The 14,172-nt window shown below is 39.7% G+C and overlaps 1 protein-coding gene across 4 annotated transcripts; it reads left to right on the top strand.

The window, feature by feature from the left end:
- Positions 1-188: 188 nt before the first annotated feature.
- Positions 189-13,563, top strand: LOC135489086 (trichohyalin-like). 4 transcript variants are annotated; one of them, XM_064774244.1, is made up of 21 exons: positions 189-596; positions 893-934; positions 1,336-1,470; positions 1,669-1,847; positions 2,066-2,150; positions 4,422-4,664; positions 4,878-5,036; positions 5,326-5,542; positions 5,802-5,950; positions 6,416-6,514; positions 6,674-6,815; positions 6,952-7,129; positions 7,447-7,651; positions 7,845-7,991; positions 8,137-8,363; positions 8,568-8,639; positions 8,952-8,981; positions 9,482-9,508; positions 11,473-11,623; positions 11,915-12,122; positions 12,304-13,563. In XM_064774244.1, the coding sequence occupies exons 1-21, from the start codon at positions 432-434 to the stop codon at positions 12,459-12,461; spliced, it is 3,018 nt and encodes a 1,005-aa protein (XP_064630314.1). In that variant the 5' UTR covers positions 189-431; the 3' UTR covers positions 12,462-13,563. The 4 variants fall into 4 exon arrangements, with proteins under 4 accessions (XP_064630314.1, XP_064630316.1, XP_064630315.1 ...); XM_064774246.1 differs by lacking the exon at positions 893-934; XM_064774245.1 differs by lacking the exon at positions 8,952-8,981.
- Positions 13,564-14,172: the final 609 nt, after the last annotated feature.

Below are 14,172 nucleotides of genomic sequence, written 5' to 3'. Positions count from 1 at the left end.
TATATGCGACCGAATTATAGATTTGCGGTTTTCCGGTTCTTCAGAATGGTAGGTTTATATTTTATGCACACCCAATTTGACATTTAAATCGACCTTGAGAAGTTTTAAGTTTGCCAGTTGACCCCGAAGCTTATTCAAATGGATTTCTTGATAGGTGAGCTTGAAACTCTTTCCTGGCAACAAAATATTTTGGTCTGCAAAATAATTGCAATTTTAGGATGGTTCGACAAAAACCGCGTGAAAGATAACTTTCGGTGTCGAATATTTTGTTCTAACAAAGCAGGTCAGGTTACGGATAACACTCTCTTCATGATATTTTAGGAATAAAAGTGTTATATTGCAATCCGTCGGAACTAACAGTGAATTTAAACAGGTGCGCACCGGGCACTTCAGGATTTTTGCCTGGAAACGTATAAACTTCCGGGTCATTCATGATGGCTTCTTCTTGCCAAGTGATCAAAGTAGAACTTGAACAAACTTTCTGGGAGGCAGATCCACTGTGGATTGGGATTGCCTTCTTGATTGGATGTATTATTGGATTACTATTCGCCCTCCCATGCATCCGTTGTTGTATCCGGGACTATTTCAGAAAGAGGGTAAGTGAACAATTACAATCAATATCATTCTCAATCTCTGTCTCACTGAATCTCCTCAAATAAATGTGGGATGCATTTTATCATAATGTCACATCACCATATTTCTTGCTTACCTTTGTACCTTGATGCATGTGATATTGTCACAGACTCGGTTAAGGAGCGAAGAAGAAGTTGTGATGCGAATGTCTCTGCATCAGTCCTGAGACAAGGCACTTACAAACTTGATTAAAGGCAGTACGCATGGAACCTCTCTTCTAAAGGGTCACAGAAGTATCATATCACGTCTTCTGTTACAGCAACCCTTAACGTCAAAATGCCCTGAAAAGGGCGAGTTCAAGGTAACATCTGGTGTTTGTGTTAGTTTCCTGCATGGTTTTGACAGTGTGACACTTTGTGGTGATTTTTCTGTTGTGATTGAAAATAATTGTTCTTGGTTCTCCCCAAGCTATCATCATTATCATCATCACCATCATTTTATTCAGTCTTGTTAACTATCTGGATATCACAATTCTTTCTCTTTGTTTTTATAAAGATAGACGCTGTTTTATTATTGAGGCATTTCATAGTGCAGTGAAATCCACTGAGTGTGGTTTAATACGTGTATAGATGTCTGATCAGGTAGACAGTCTTAATCGAGCATATCTGCTGGTATAAGGAGATGTATACTGCCACTAATAGACTACTACTGATGTACATGTTGATGTTGTTTATATATTCAAACCCAACTTTGTCTTTCCAGCGAGATGCGGAGGAGATGAGAGCTGATGAAGAGAGGAGAGAACAAAAAGAAAGAACAGTATTCACCATCACACAAACCACCACCGTTGAGCACAAAATTACTGGCACCTTCATTACGCAGAAAGGATTAGTTTCGGTAAGTTAATTATCCTAATTATCCTTGATCACCCTGATTAGTTTGTCATATTTGACCAACGATCTTGTACTAAACAGTCTTGTGAAATGATGAAGAGATTGGATTACCCCCCCCCCCCCACCTATGTATACTCTCTAGTTCTCCGGTCTACATGGAATGAAAGACCGTTTCATTAATCATCAAATTTCCGTTTCCCAGCCTGAAGATGAGAAATCCTCAAAACGGAAACTTTCTCGAAAACAATCAAAGAAGGGTGGCAAGAAAGATGATTGGGTCCATCTGACGGATTTTGGCGTTCACCCTGAAGAATTGATTGGTGTGAGCGGAGAACCATTTGGAAAACATGGTCTCTCAGATGCCCTCATCAAGCCTAATGGGTAAGTTGAACATTGTTCTTGTGATTTGATGCGGTTTGTGAAATTCAGGACAAACATACAGTGGAACCTTCCTACATGTAGCTGACACCTCTCTTACAAAAGTAGTACCCGCTAAGGGACAAATTTATGTTCCTATCTAGATGAGAGGTATTTTCATTGATTGCTATTTTTGTGAGATGTGGGTTAATTGTACCTCATTTTTCATTTCGTCTTTTCAGGGATGCAATGGATTTGGAGTTGAACAATCAAGACTTTGACTTCCTTCTTTATTTGGAGAAAGAATTACGCGATGGCAGAATTACTGTAAGTTGAATCAAATTTATTTCTCTTCTCAGACCTCTACATGTACCTCTTTTCATCACTACATTTTGGAAATGCAGATTATACCATTTTGTTGAAAGTCCAAACAAGTATTTAGTGACATTGTCAGTTGATGTAACCCACTGGTTGAATAACCAAAGATGTTTACCATGGAGAAAAGCCTACATGATTGCCATTTAATACAACGTTGAGGCAAACATTTGAATTATCTAAATATACTCCTTTGATAGTCACTAACCAATATATATATAGAAATTCCTTATCCTGGATCGATTTTCAGAATATGCATCGATTTATTGTCAGACCAATTATTGATGGTTTATTATTTGTTTTTGAAAGATTATTGTGGTGTTTGGTAGCTTCATACCAAGAGGTTGCATGCCAGAGAGAATGACCTTTATGATAATGTTAAAGCTGTGTATTGAAAGGTTGTGATGTACATGTAACATGTACAGTAAAACCTCTCTTTTAAGGTCAGCCCTGGACTGACAAGTGCTGTCCTTAATAGAAGTGTCCTGATAAGAGGGCTCAAATTGAATGGAACAACCAATCTGGGTTCAAAACTAGTGTCCTTTATAGAAAGGCTGTCCCTATAAGAGAGGTGTCTGCTAAGGGAGGTTCCACTGTATGTCTGATGAAATCTGACCCTTCTCCTGTTGATATGTCTTTACCCACCCACTTGCCCAATAAAAACACAAACAATTCTAACTTCACATCTCTGTAAGCTAGCTGCTGGATCATCCTCCTGTGTTGAATGTTTGGCATCTGATCATAAAATCATGAATGTTTTTGTACGATTGTCAGTGCATGTGGTCATCAATCTTCTTGTTATTCCTCCTTAGCAACAGGTTGCCATAGTTACAGTGATGGAGCTATAATTTGCCAAACATTGACCTAAGTTTGTTCAGTGTATTACATCAACAAATCATGCCTGAGGCTTGAGAATCACCATCTCCTAATTAGTCTCTTTCATTAATCATAATTGATTTATTGTGTTACGTGTCTGAAGGTAGACAATTAGGGAAAGCTGTTGCCGCGGAGATAGCAAATGATCACGATATTTGAAAAGTTAGCAATCTTAGCAATGTCTGTTGTTAGTTCACCTGAGAAACTTTGCTTTTGTAAGGCAATTTGGCTTTGCGCATGCTTGTACATTGTATTAAGGGGAAATCGCATTCAACCTTTTGGTCATCCATACCAAGCTGTTAAATATTCATTGGCACAGTCCAAGAAACATAAATTGTTTGTTGTTCATCATTGCCTAAATAACCTTTGAGGAGGATTTGTTCAATTGAGTGCCCCTCTTGTTGAACACTGATAGATTTATTGCCCTTACCAGACCATACACCATAAACTTGTCTCAACAACCTTTCATTAGAGTGTACAACTATTGAATATCAATAATTTAGGTGCAGAACCAATATTTGATTAGAATTATAGCGATAGCGATTAGGTAATATACAGAGCAACGCGTTCTAACATATATCTTGATAGAATATCAATTCGTTGAATGTTGTACGTGACCTGGAGGGTTAAAGCTATAGGTCTTTAATACCATATTTATACTCATTGTAAACCCACTACCATTATTGTAGAGAAAAACCCCATTGTTTTCTAACCTCTCCTTTTAGTGCTGACTGTGATTTTCCTCAGTGATTAATTCTTGCTAAACGGTTGACTCTTTCTTTGACAAAGACATCAAGTGTACCACTGTGGCCATACACATGGTATGACGTATATATCAAACTCGTGATATCGATAAAGTATGGCATTGACTGGCAACAGGGTAAATGTTTTGGACATGTCAATCACACTATGGGAATCTATGAATATTTTAGTTGGGTCACTTCACAAATATTATCGTCACGAGCAATTGACCTGTCTTGATATGGTCTATGGTTTCAGGGTATTGTTGAACACGACTCAGAGATGTAAGACTATAAAAAATCTTTATAACGATTAATGAATTCCTAATTCACACAGTGGGAAATTTATTTGGTCAAAGGGTGGCAGTACGCAATGGACATTTGCTAAAAAAACATGATTTGTAAATCAAATTAGAAATAGAGAGTTTGATAGTGGCATAATTAACCTTTGACAGTGGGAAAAGCAACATACAAGACAATTCCTTTTCAGAAGTTCCGAAGTAAGACTGTCAAATGATTACAGCTATCAACTCGGGTGCTGATTGATTGGGCACAGACCTACCAAATTACATTTTACTAATTGCTAATCTGATATGTTTCTTTTCAGACTTTCAACCAACTTGTCAAAATGCTTCTCAATCACCTTTTTCAAAATGGCCAAATTTCACCAGAATTCTACAAAACGTTTTCAAATGAAGTCCGACAAGCCCTTATCGCGTTACTTAACATCCTGGCTGAGGAGCAAAGAGCCGCCGAGGAGAAGATACGAAATGATCCAAAATATTCAAATGATCCTGTTGCCATGGAGAAAGCCCTAGAAAAACTGCCTTCCAAGTTTGCATCCAGATTGGTAAGCATTAGCCTAACGATCAATGGTTTTAACTTTTTGCAAAGCTCAGAAAGAACATTCACAGAGACAGACAAAATGACATCCAAACTCAATCAAAATTTACCTACCCAGGTGCATGGAAACGTAATATTTCAGTGACACAAAAGTGATAATAAAATTCATCGAATTATCAAGAATCTTAAAGTTGATGAAAATTTTTGTTAATTTTTCCAGAGTCATTTTCTTAAAGAGGAGCAGGAGACAGTGCGGAACGGATTACTGAAAGGCTCTGAGTTATCAGAGGATGAAGTCAACGAAATCATGGCACAGCTCACCGCAGGGATGGCTGCGTCGGAAATCAAATTTTCAGACCAACTTGGTCGGCAGGCGGCAGTAAGTTCTTTGCATGAAATGGTTAATTTACCCTGAAGCAATTTCAGACATAGCAACTTGACAATACACTCAGGAAATTTTGGTCGAAATATTTTAAAAAGGGTTACTGGCAATCGACCCTTTCAGTTTCCTTTGCCCCTCAATTTCACCAGCCACAAGGGATTCTGGCCTGTAATCAGTATATTCATTTGAATCACAACGACTCAGCCAGGCTTATGATAGCACTACATTGGACTGTCATTTTTAACGCGTTTCCATCAGTTTTTACATTTGACGTCTTCCTTTCCAGAATTTCGAAGAACGTCTGATGCGGCGGAAACAATTGGCGGCGATGAGAGCCAATCAGAAGAAGGAAGAGGTGGCGGAGATTGACGCGCGGCGGGAAGCATTGGCGAGCACGCTGCAGCAGTCGGTTGTCGACGGAAAAATGTCACAGAAACAAATGGATGAGATATTGAGAGAATATAATGAAAATTTAGTCAAGGTGCAAGAAAAGCATGACTTAGGTATGTGGAATTCGACAATGACTCCGTAATTTGAATTTGAAGTAGAACATTTGACTGGATTGTATGACGTGTAGAGCCAGGTAGGTGATGTTACATTCAGTTATTGAAGTGTACTTGCAGGTTTTGCTTACCTCACTAACTTGGAACAAAGAACATAGAAATTTTGGCTTGATGACCCGATTGGGGCTGTGCCCAGTCTGACTTCACTTTGACTTGATTGCATCGCCAGAGGACTACATTTTCGATTGTTTTGTTGCAGATCTTTATAGACAACAAGCAAAACTCAACGAAAGATTGGCGCAACTTCGTATAAAACGGTTACACGAGATGCAGGAGAAACAAACAGAGGAAACAGAAGATCTGTTAACGCGTTCCGACCAAGAGACGAATACAGGCCAGTTTATTCAGGTGAGTTTTAGCCTTATTTTCCTCTCCACTCTAGGATGACCTCTCTTTTCCACTTAATGTCAAGTTCGTCCTCAATTGAACACACGTGACAAGAATCATAAGAAATCGCCATGAGATCGTCTGAAATAGTCATGAAAAAGATAATACTTCAATGAAATTTAGATTGATATTTTAAGTTCTCATATCCTCGGGGTATGCCATTTGCATCTCGTATTTCATAACCATTGAGTGACATATCACCGGGAGTCTTTTGAATACATTCTTTAGTGTACACAGCTAAGGTGTTTTTAGTGTCATTGGCGTTAGAACAACAAGGTGAAATATCCAACTCAATTGATGGTGGGAAAGCCCTTGATATTTGAACAGTCAGGTGCATTCTGGTTGTGACTTTGTTCTTGGCAGGCCTCAAAACTTTGGCCCTTGAGTCCAATGAGCTTTGTTTACATTTTATGTTTTTCTTTGCAGACGTACAGCCAACTGAAAGCAGCCCATAGTGAGGAAAAGGAGCGTCTGCTTGATGAGTTGGACAGCATGGAGGCTCATGAGATGAATGAACTCGTCAAAGTGAGTATCCCTCTCGTCATCTGCTGGATGAGTTGGACACAGTTTTCCTAAGAATCAAACTTTTATCTCTGGATTCCTGGTTTAGGAAAGACCAGGTTCAATGCTGGTGTAGGATAGACCAAATGCATATTGATTTACCTATTTCACCCATCCTTTCAGAATGAGGTAGAGAATCGACGGGATGCAGTTGAGACCGCTGATGAAGACATGAGCAAACAATTGCAACTCAAGGCTTCCATGAGCGAGATGGATGCTCAACGCATTTTACGCATTCATGAACAGGAAATGCAGGAGTATAATCGTAAGTTAGTTGTTAGAAATTGTCAAGTCAGGAGGACTTTCCTTTGGACCAAACCTATACCGATTTCCACAGAGCAAAGATGAGCTGACCTTGAACAGGAATCCTAAGAGTTCGCTCTGTTTTTTACTTTCTAAAGGTATCAAAAAGGCCGAGAGAAAGAAGACGCAGCAAGTTATGGAGGAGAAGTTAGCGCAGCGGAAACGAGCGATGGAGGACAGCAACATGAGAATGCAAAACCAACAGGCAGCTATCAGAGAACAGCAACAAAATACACTCAATAAAGTATTAGAAGTTCAGCCAGAACTCGATGAAGAGTAAGCAAATGTTGTAGATTCTGTCCAAATTTTACTCAAGGGTTCCTTGTGGAAACGTCATTGTGTCACCCCCGATTCCGGCATTACCAAATAAGTGAAATGTACAACCCAACACGATACATTGGTAATCTTTTTTACCCTGGTGTGAGAGAGATTATTGCCAGTGAGTATCAATAAATTATCATTGAAATATCTCATCAGTTTGTTTGGCCATAGCAACAACTGAATGTTTCTGTATGGGATATTTCATTAACTCATATTGCATTGTCATTACATTTCAATATTTCATTGCTGATAATCGTTTTTGTTGATTCTAGAGCCAAGAGAAAGATCCTTGTTGAACATGAGAAGAATATGCAAAGTATAAATAACCAACTGCACATAAGTCGTCTCCGGCAGCAAAAGCAATTAGAATTAAAACTGAGCGCGAGGAAGGCCAAGTTTGCCGAAATAAAGGAGGCGAAAGAGCAGAAAAAACGGATGGCGAATGAAAAGGAGAGGGAGAAGATAGAGAAGGAATTGGTAAGTGAACTGGCAGAGAATGTCCTTCCCTTTGAGCAAAATGCCAGCCGGGTACCAACAAAACTACGGTCACAACTGCAGGGCATTGACTGTTCCTAGGGTATTGCATTGTCGTAAAGCCAATTCATGACAGTAGGGTATTGCATTATTGCGTAGTGGTTGATAGTCATTTTGATCTCGCTTTTGTCTTCAGGAGCAGCAAACGGCATCAGAAGAGGCGCTTTACAACGACCAACGAAAACGTGCTATAGAGGAGATGAGAATGAGGCTGAAGCAGGAGACAGAGGAGGCACTGAAGGCTCAAGAGGCTACGATGGGGCTACTGATCGGGCGGTTACAGGTGAGGGTCTCCGTGTGATCAGATGAGTTAAAGCAGAGATAATCTGTCCTTCAGACCTGTTTCCTTTTGAAGATAAGAGAGGAATCAGATATTACAAAAGGGGCAATTACACAAGCATTCATGTTGGTATCTGTTTCAACGACAGGTTGGTAAAGCAAGAAGAGCTGCAATTATTCAAAAACAAGACAAGACGTTACAAGAACTACAGGACCAGATCAGCGGGAAAGTGAAGAGTAATAACATGACGGACCAGTTATTACAGCAGCATTACAATAACGTCAGCTTCCTGAACGACCAGTTACAGTCAAATAGGGATCGGCAGGAGCAGATGCTCATGGAGAAACTACAGGCAAAGAAACTTAAGAAGGAGAGGTACGTTGCAGGTTTGATCAGAGCTTTTAGGAGTTAAGAATTTGCTGAAAGTATGTACTTAACTTCCTGTTAGTCATTCATCAACATTGTCAGATCCTCACGTTTACAATCAATGACAACATGTTTGCAACCAGAATTTTCTTATTATTGATGTCAAATTAATGACTTAACTTCTTTTGAATGCAATTTTTATCTTCTTTTCAGGGAGATTGAGACAAAACTAGAGACCCAGGCCTTAAATGAGATGGACAAAAACGCTCAAGTCCAGGGATCAGTGTAAGTGGATGGACATTCATTAGAAAACAGAGAAAGCATTGGAATTTTGAAATGCACTTGGCCATTATCGAATTCAAATGACAGCTCATTGAAAAATGATCTCTTGCTCAGGATGCTATTTTGTAGCAGTGAGGGACTATAGGAATAGCACTCTGGGGGGCTGATCATTGAGTTTGGCTTTATGCTGGGAAGTTGCATCACTGAAACAGTACAGAATACACCCACATTATATGGATTTTAGTCCACACAATGTTGTTGATTGAAAATCCTCAGCCTTTTAGACCTTGAGTAATCGAGTTATTTTTCCGGCAGGGATGATATCACCTCTTTAAATGGATTGGCGTGAGTGTTATACCTGTTGTCGTGGTGTCTCGAGGTTTGGTATTCACGGTCAAGATATCATGCAAATATTGATGAATATTGAATAGAATGCCCACTTGGTGTCGAAAGATAGGCCTAGTTTGCTCCCATCTCAAATAGTATCGCATTTGTTGCCAGTACATTTCGATGGTCTGTCGGTTTTAAGAGTGGACTTCTAACATTTACTGTTTCCATGTTTTTGACTTACCATGTAAGAGTCACAACATTTTTCTCCCACTTTGAAAGTGACTGCTTTGCTTTTAATATGAAATGCTTGTTAACAAAGCTCATGTCATTTTGAGCAATATCACTGCTTATAACAGAGCATCTTATGCTTCAGCATACTACTCTAACCGGCATGGGTTTGTAACAAGCACCATCCACCTACTGATATCATTGAAAAAATATCAACCATTGATCAGGGAGTAAATTTCTTAAATCTACTAAAAGAGAATCATGAAATTTTAAATTTTAAACTTCAGGAAGGAAAATCAAGAATTGGGTGTGACGTGAGTTCATTTAGTTTGCTTCGCTCAACAAATATGGGTGGTGCACTTACGTAAATATAGTTATGTTTCTGTGTGTGTGCAGCCAGGGCAATGTGATTGAAATAACATCACATCTTCTACAGACGCCACCACTTGCAGCAATATGCATCATGCATCATATATCCTAACAATTTGTAGTTTGAAGGATCTTTCATTTCTTCAAGGTTCATGAAGGGTATTTGAAAACTATTAACGACAACAGCTACTACTAACGAGGCGTTTTAACATCGGCCCCTATGATGATACAGTATTCCTAAAGCCTCAGAGTAACCAGACTAAGCTAAAGCACATGGTAGCCATAGCAACAGAGATAATCAATCGAAATGCGTTGTGGATGATCAGAAAATCCCACAAGGCCTACATATGCTAAGTCTGATAAATATTTCAGTGAGCCCAGCTATTGCTCATCTCATTGGTGATATATGCCTACTGAGATTTGGAGTTGATGTCTTTTGAAGGGTCATCATACAACACAGTATTTAGCATCACATTTGATCTTATATCTGTTTCTTGGTTTTATTGATGATGAGAAATTGGAATATGTCTTATCCATTACAGCTATTTCTTTCTACATAAGAACACTCCACTAATCAACAAGACAGTCATGAAGTCAGAATTGCATATATTCATTATGGTGAAAAAAGGAATTAAGGCCATTTATGAAATGCACAATATTGTCCTTGTTTTCGTTCCTCATGCAGAGGGTGCACTGTAATGTAATGAACAATGCTTTTGTGGCTATTGTACTTGTGGAGTAATTGCACTGCGAGTGGTGGCACAAGAGACCCCGACTTTTGAATGCAATCAAACAACGTCATTTCTGATCTGGGATTGTAAACTTTAACCCTGGAGGAAGCTAGGAAATGAATATAAAGTGCTTTGGGACAGTACAGTTGTACAAATAGCGCTATATTAGGACTTTTTGCTTCGCATTTCTTCTCCCCTGAGGGCTTAGTAATTATTTGCTTAGGTATTTCGAATCGACTAATGTATTAATAATGCTTTTACTGCATGCAGTTAATTATTGATGGAAACATTGGTTTCTAAACTATATTGGTGATTAGTAGATATTTGACCTTTAAAGCCTTTATTCAATCTGTGAGGTTGTTGCTCTTCTGAGGCAGTCTCAGAGCAGAATATGAAGGCATAAAATGTTCATGAGAATTATTCAGTGGGACAGCAGACAAATCTCTGGAGGTGGTCGACACATTGACAACGTTGAGACCCCTGGTGCTTCTTTTTGTCATAATGCGTTATTTCTAAGTTTTCAGACATGATGATGAGAATAGTTATCATCAAGTGCTCGACATCATCGATTAAGTTTTGCTCAAACCTTTTCTTTTTACCTGTTCTTTCTGATAGAAATTCACCAAGTTATGAGCTCTTTTTCAGGTTTTGAGTTCACTATGAAAACAAATTACAGTGTTTCACCATATCCCTTGAATAAGATAGAGAAGTCCTGTATTGTACGCGCCGGTCACCGATCCAGGTTGACCGCGCTCAACGTTGCTTAACTTTCACTCTGGGGCCAACGCGCCAACCACTGGGCCATAAAGGAATTCCCTCATGGCCCGCGGGTTAGGCCGTGCCATATACCTGGGGGTACTATACATCATTCCCCCTTCGGACAGAGATGGATCGTCCTCGATCCTACTTAGCGCTTTATGCGTCTCAGTACTGAACTACAAATCCAGAGCTCGCATTGCGTGGGAAGGTCTGCCAGATGTATTGTACGCGCTGGTCACCGATCCGAAGGTTGACCGCGCTCAACGTTGCTTAACTTCCACTCTGGGGCCAACGCGCCAACCACTGGGCCATAAAGGAATTCCCTCATGGCCGGCGGGTTAGGCCGTGCCATATACCTGGGGGTACTATACAAGTCCTTTTTGCAAAATTTATCTGTAGGTTTTCTGTTAATTTTCCAGAAATGCTTCCAACATTTTGACGCAGCTAATGATGGAGAATCGTCACAAGCAGGCGATGCATGACCTGGAACATGAGATGGAACTAGAGATGCAGAAAAACAAGGATAATTTGAATAAAGACTTTGAGACGGAACTACAATCAGAATTAGAGGTAAGAGTGATACGTTGTCAGTTAAGCAGTATTCAACTAGAAAACCGAAAACCAAATCTTTAAGAAACAGGTTTCTACCTTGAACCTTCTCTTCTTCTGAACATTTAGAATAAAGTTCAGGATCACCTACGGTCAGTGCATGGTCATACCTGGTTTTCTGGTGACTTCTTTTCTATGCCTACTTTGAATCCTTTTGCTGGTGGTGCCGAAAATGGCATAGCCCATTACCCGAGTCCAACACACTTGTTTTTTTAGAAAAATCATATCTGAATTATTCTTATTTTGTTACAGAACCAGCGAAAGAGCTTCCTCATGCAGATTGCAGCAGTTAGCAACTTGTCGAAAGAAGAAATCGGCATGATTGTTGACAGTGCAGTGAAAGAAAGCGGACAGGAGGGCAAAGCTGCCAAGAAACTTGCTCGCCATATGAGGGCAGAAATCTTGGCGAATCGACCTGAAACTGGTGGAAGAGAGGATGACGACAATGACCCAATGGAAGGTACATAATGACATCTCTTTCAATTCTTGAAACAACAATTTACCTTTCCCTGTTGAGAAGTGAGTGATGCTGGCTGTTTCTCTCGTTCTCTTCTTCCCTATTAATAAACAAATAATAGTTTTCGCCATGCCAGCTGTGTACCATTTTTGATTGTTTCACGATCTGTTCTTTCAATTTCCAGCGCCAAGCAGACGTTCCCAAGCAGCCGACGAAGGCTATGATAATGAGGCCTACGATGAGGAGGAGGAGAGCCCTCTAAGGCGTTCGCAGCGTCCTAGGTCGGGGAAGAAGAAAAAACCACGACCGATGACCTATGAGGACGATGACGATGATTTCTAGTTCTGGGATTTGACATGCAATTGGAAGCGCCCTTTCGGATACCTCAGCTATAGGAGGTCATTAAAGACACTGAGTTTTGTCCAGACAGGAATATCTAATTTAACCTCAGTTATCAAGGAATGGGTATATTTATCATATTATGATATTTAGTATTATTACTGTAGGGCAATCCATCCAAGTGAATATATTTCTGTCATTGACAAAATGTATAATTTTTATTCCTTGAAATATTGTTGTGATTAAGGATATGTTCGATTCAATATTGTCAACCATGACAACTTTCATACAAAGTGTCATATTTCAGAGAAATAAAATCAGTGAAATGACAAATGTTGATATTTCATTGTGACAAACTGGTTACTGATGTAATGAACTCTTCCAGATTTATTTTTTTACTCTATTTTGTACTTAGGCCTATATCCAGTCATGTTTTCGTTCAAACTGTCAGGCACAAATGATACAAAAATCTGGTGCAAACAGCAGGAATTTCCTTGCAAATCCTGACACCATTTCATGTATCATCCCTGATATTTGAGGGGACTGTTTAGTGTTTAATTTTTTATAGCAAAAAAGTCCTGGAAGGAAGGGAAACTAATCGCAGCTGAAATGTATTCATTAAGTGATCCAATCTTCCCAAGTCATTGTATTGAGGCTTCTTGCAGTAGTAAGGTAGTGGATCATAATATGGAACAGTCACATCAGTTATTGTAAAAATTGCCAGCTGGCAGACAGCAGTTGTCATATCATGTATCGTATCTCGGTATATCGAGTTCAGCCATCCAGGAGTAAGAAAAAGAGCCAAAAAAGGGGTTGAAATTAGTTTAGCAGTCGCTTCACCAATCAGAGGCTTATGGGGTGCAGTTGTCATGGCATATTGGCAACATAAAAACGTTGTTCAGATTTTGATGGGAGGGCTTAAATGGTATAATGTACCGTATGTGATGTGGTTCCACTGTTCTGACAACAACCCTGAACCTTTGCTTAGATTAAACAGAGGACCCATATTGTTTATTTGTCTACTCACAGAGGTATTGTTTTCTAATTATTTATTGTTAAAGAACAAGAAATGATATTATAAATAAAGAAATAGAACTGACTATAATTTCAAGTCATTGGTTAATTATTTTGGAGACACTGCCCTAAGGGAATTGTGTCTTTTCTTCACCATGGTAAACTGACAGCACTTCACCATGGTGAATTGAATTGGGATCACCAAGAGCATGGCAAAATCTGCATTCACCATGGTGAGCATGGTAAACTCTGATTTCACCAAGGTAAATGCTGAATTCACCATGAGGGAGATGAGACAGTCACAACCAGACAGATTCTGGCCTGGCTGTGCCTCCGTCATGCCAATACGGTGAGAGAGATGGACTTGTCACAACCAGACCGGAACGGCCAGGGAATTGGGCCTGGCTGCTCATTTGTTAGGCTGACACGGCGACGGAGAGGAGACTGCCACAACAAAACCAAACGGTTCCTGACTGCCCAACCGTCTTGTCAACACGATGAGTAAGATGCAGTCAGAACAACATTGAATTGCGTCTTACGAAGCCAGTGACAGTGATAAGACAGTCACAACCAAACCGAAAGAGCCATGGCATCTCCACTGTTTTGCCAGTACGGTAAGAGAGGTGAAACATTTGCAACATGACGAATTGGGCAAGGCAGCTCCACCGCGTTGCCTACATGTAACGTTTGAAAGACAAGA

The sequence above is a fragment of the Lineus longissimus genome, chromosome 6 (genome assembly GCF_910592395.1).
Source record: "Lineus longissimus chromosome 6, tnLinLong1.2, whole genome shotgun sequence".
In the NCBI taxonomy this organism is placed as follows: domain Eukaryota; kingdom Metazoa; phylum Nemertea; class Pilidiophora; order Heteronemertea; family Lineidae; genus Lineus; species Lineus longissimus.
Note: the sequence above shows the minus strand (reverse complement) of the source record. Positions and strands in the feature narration are given on the sequence as shown.

What these genes read in the sequence shown, in the direction of transcription:
- LOC135489086 (XM_064774244.1), top strand. Translation starts at nt 432, where the DNA reads ATGATGGCTTCTTCTTGCCAAGTGATCAAAGTAGAACTTGAACAAACT. An exon ending in CTGAAAAGGGCGAGTTCAAG is followed by an intron (nt 935 to 1,335) that starts GTAACATCTGGT and finishes TTGTCTTTCCAG; the next exon opens with CGAGATGCGGAGGAGATGAG. An exon ending in AGATGAATGAACTCGTCAAA is followed by an intron (nt 6,515 to 6,673) that starts GTGAGTATCCCT and finishes CCATCCTTTCAG; the next exon opens with AATGAGGTAGAGAATCGACG.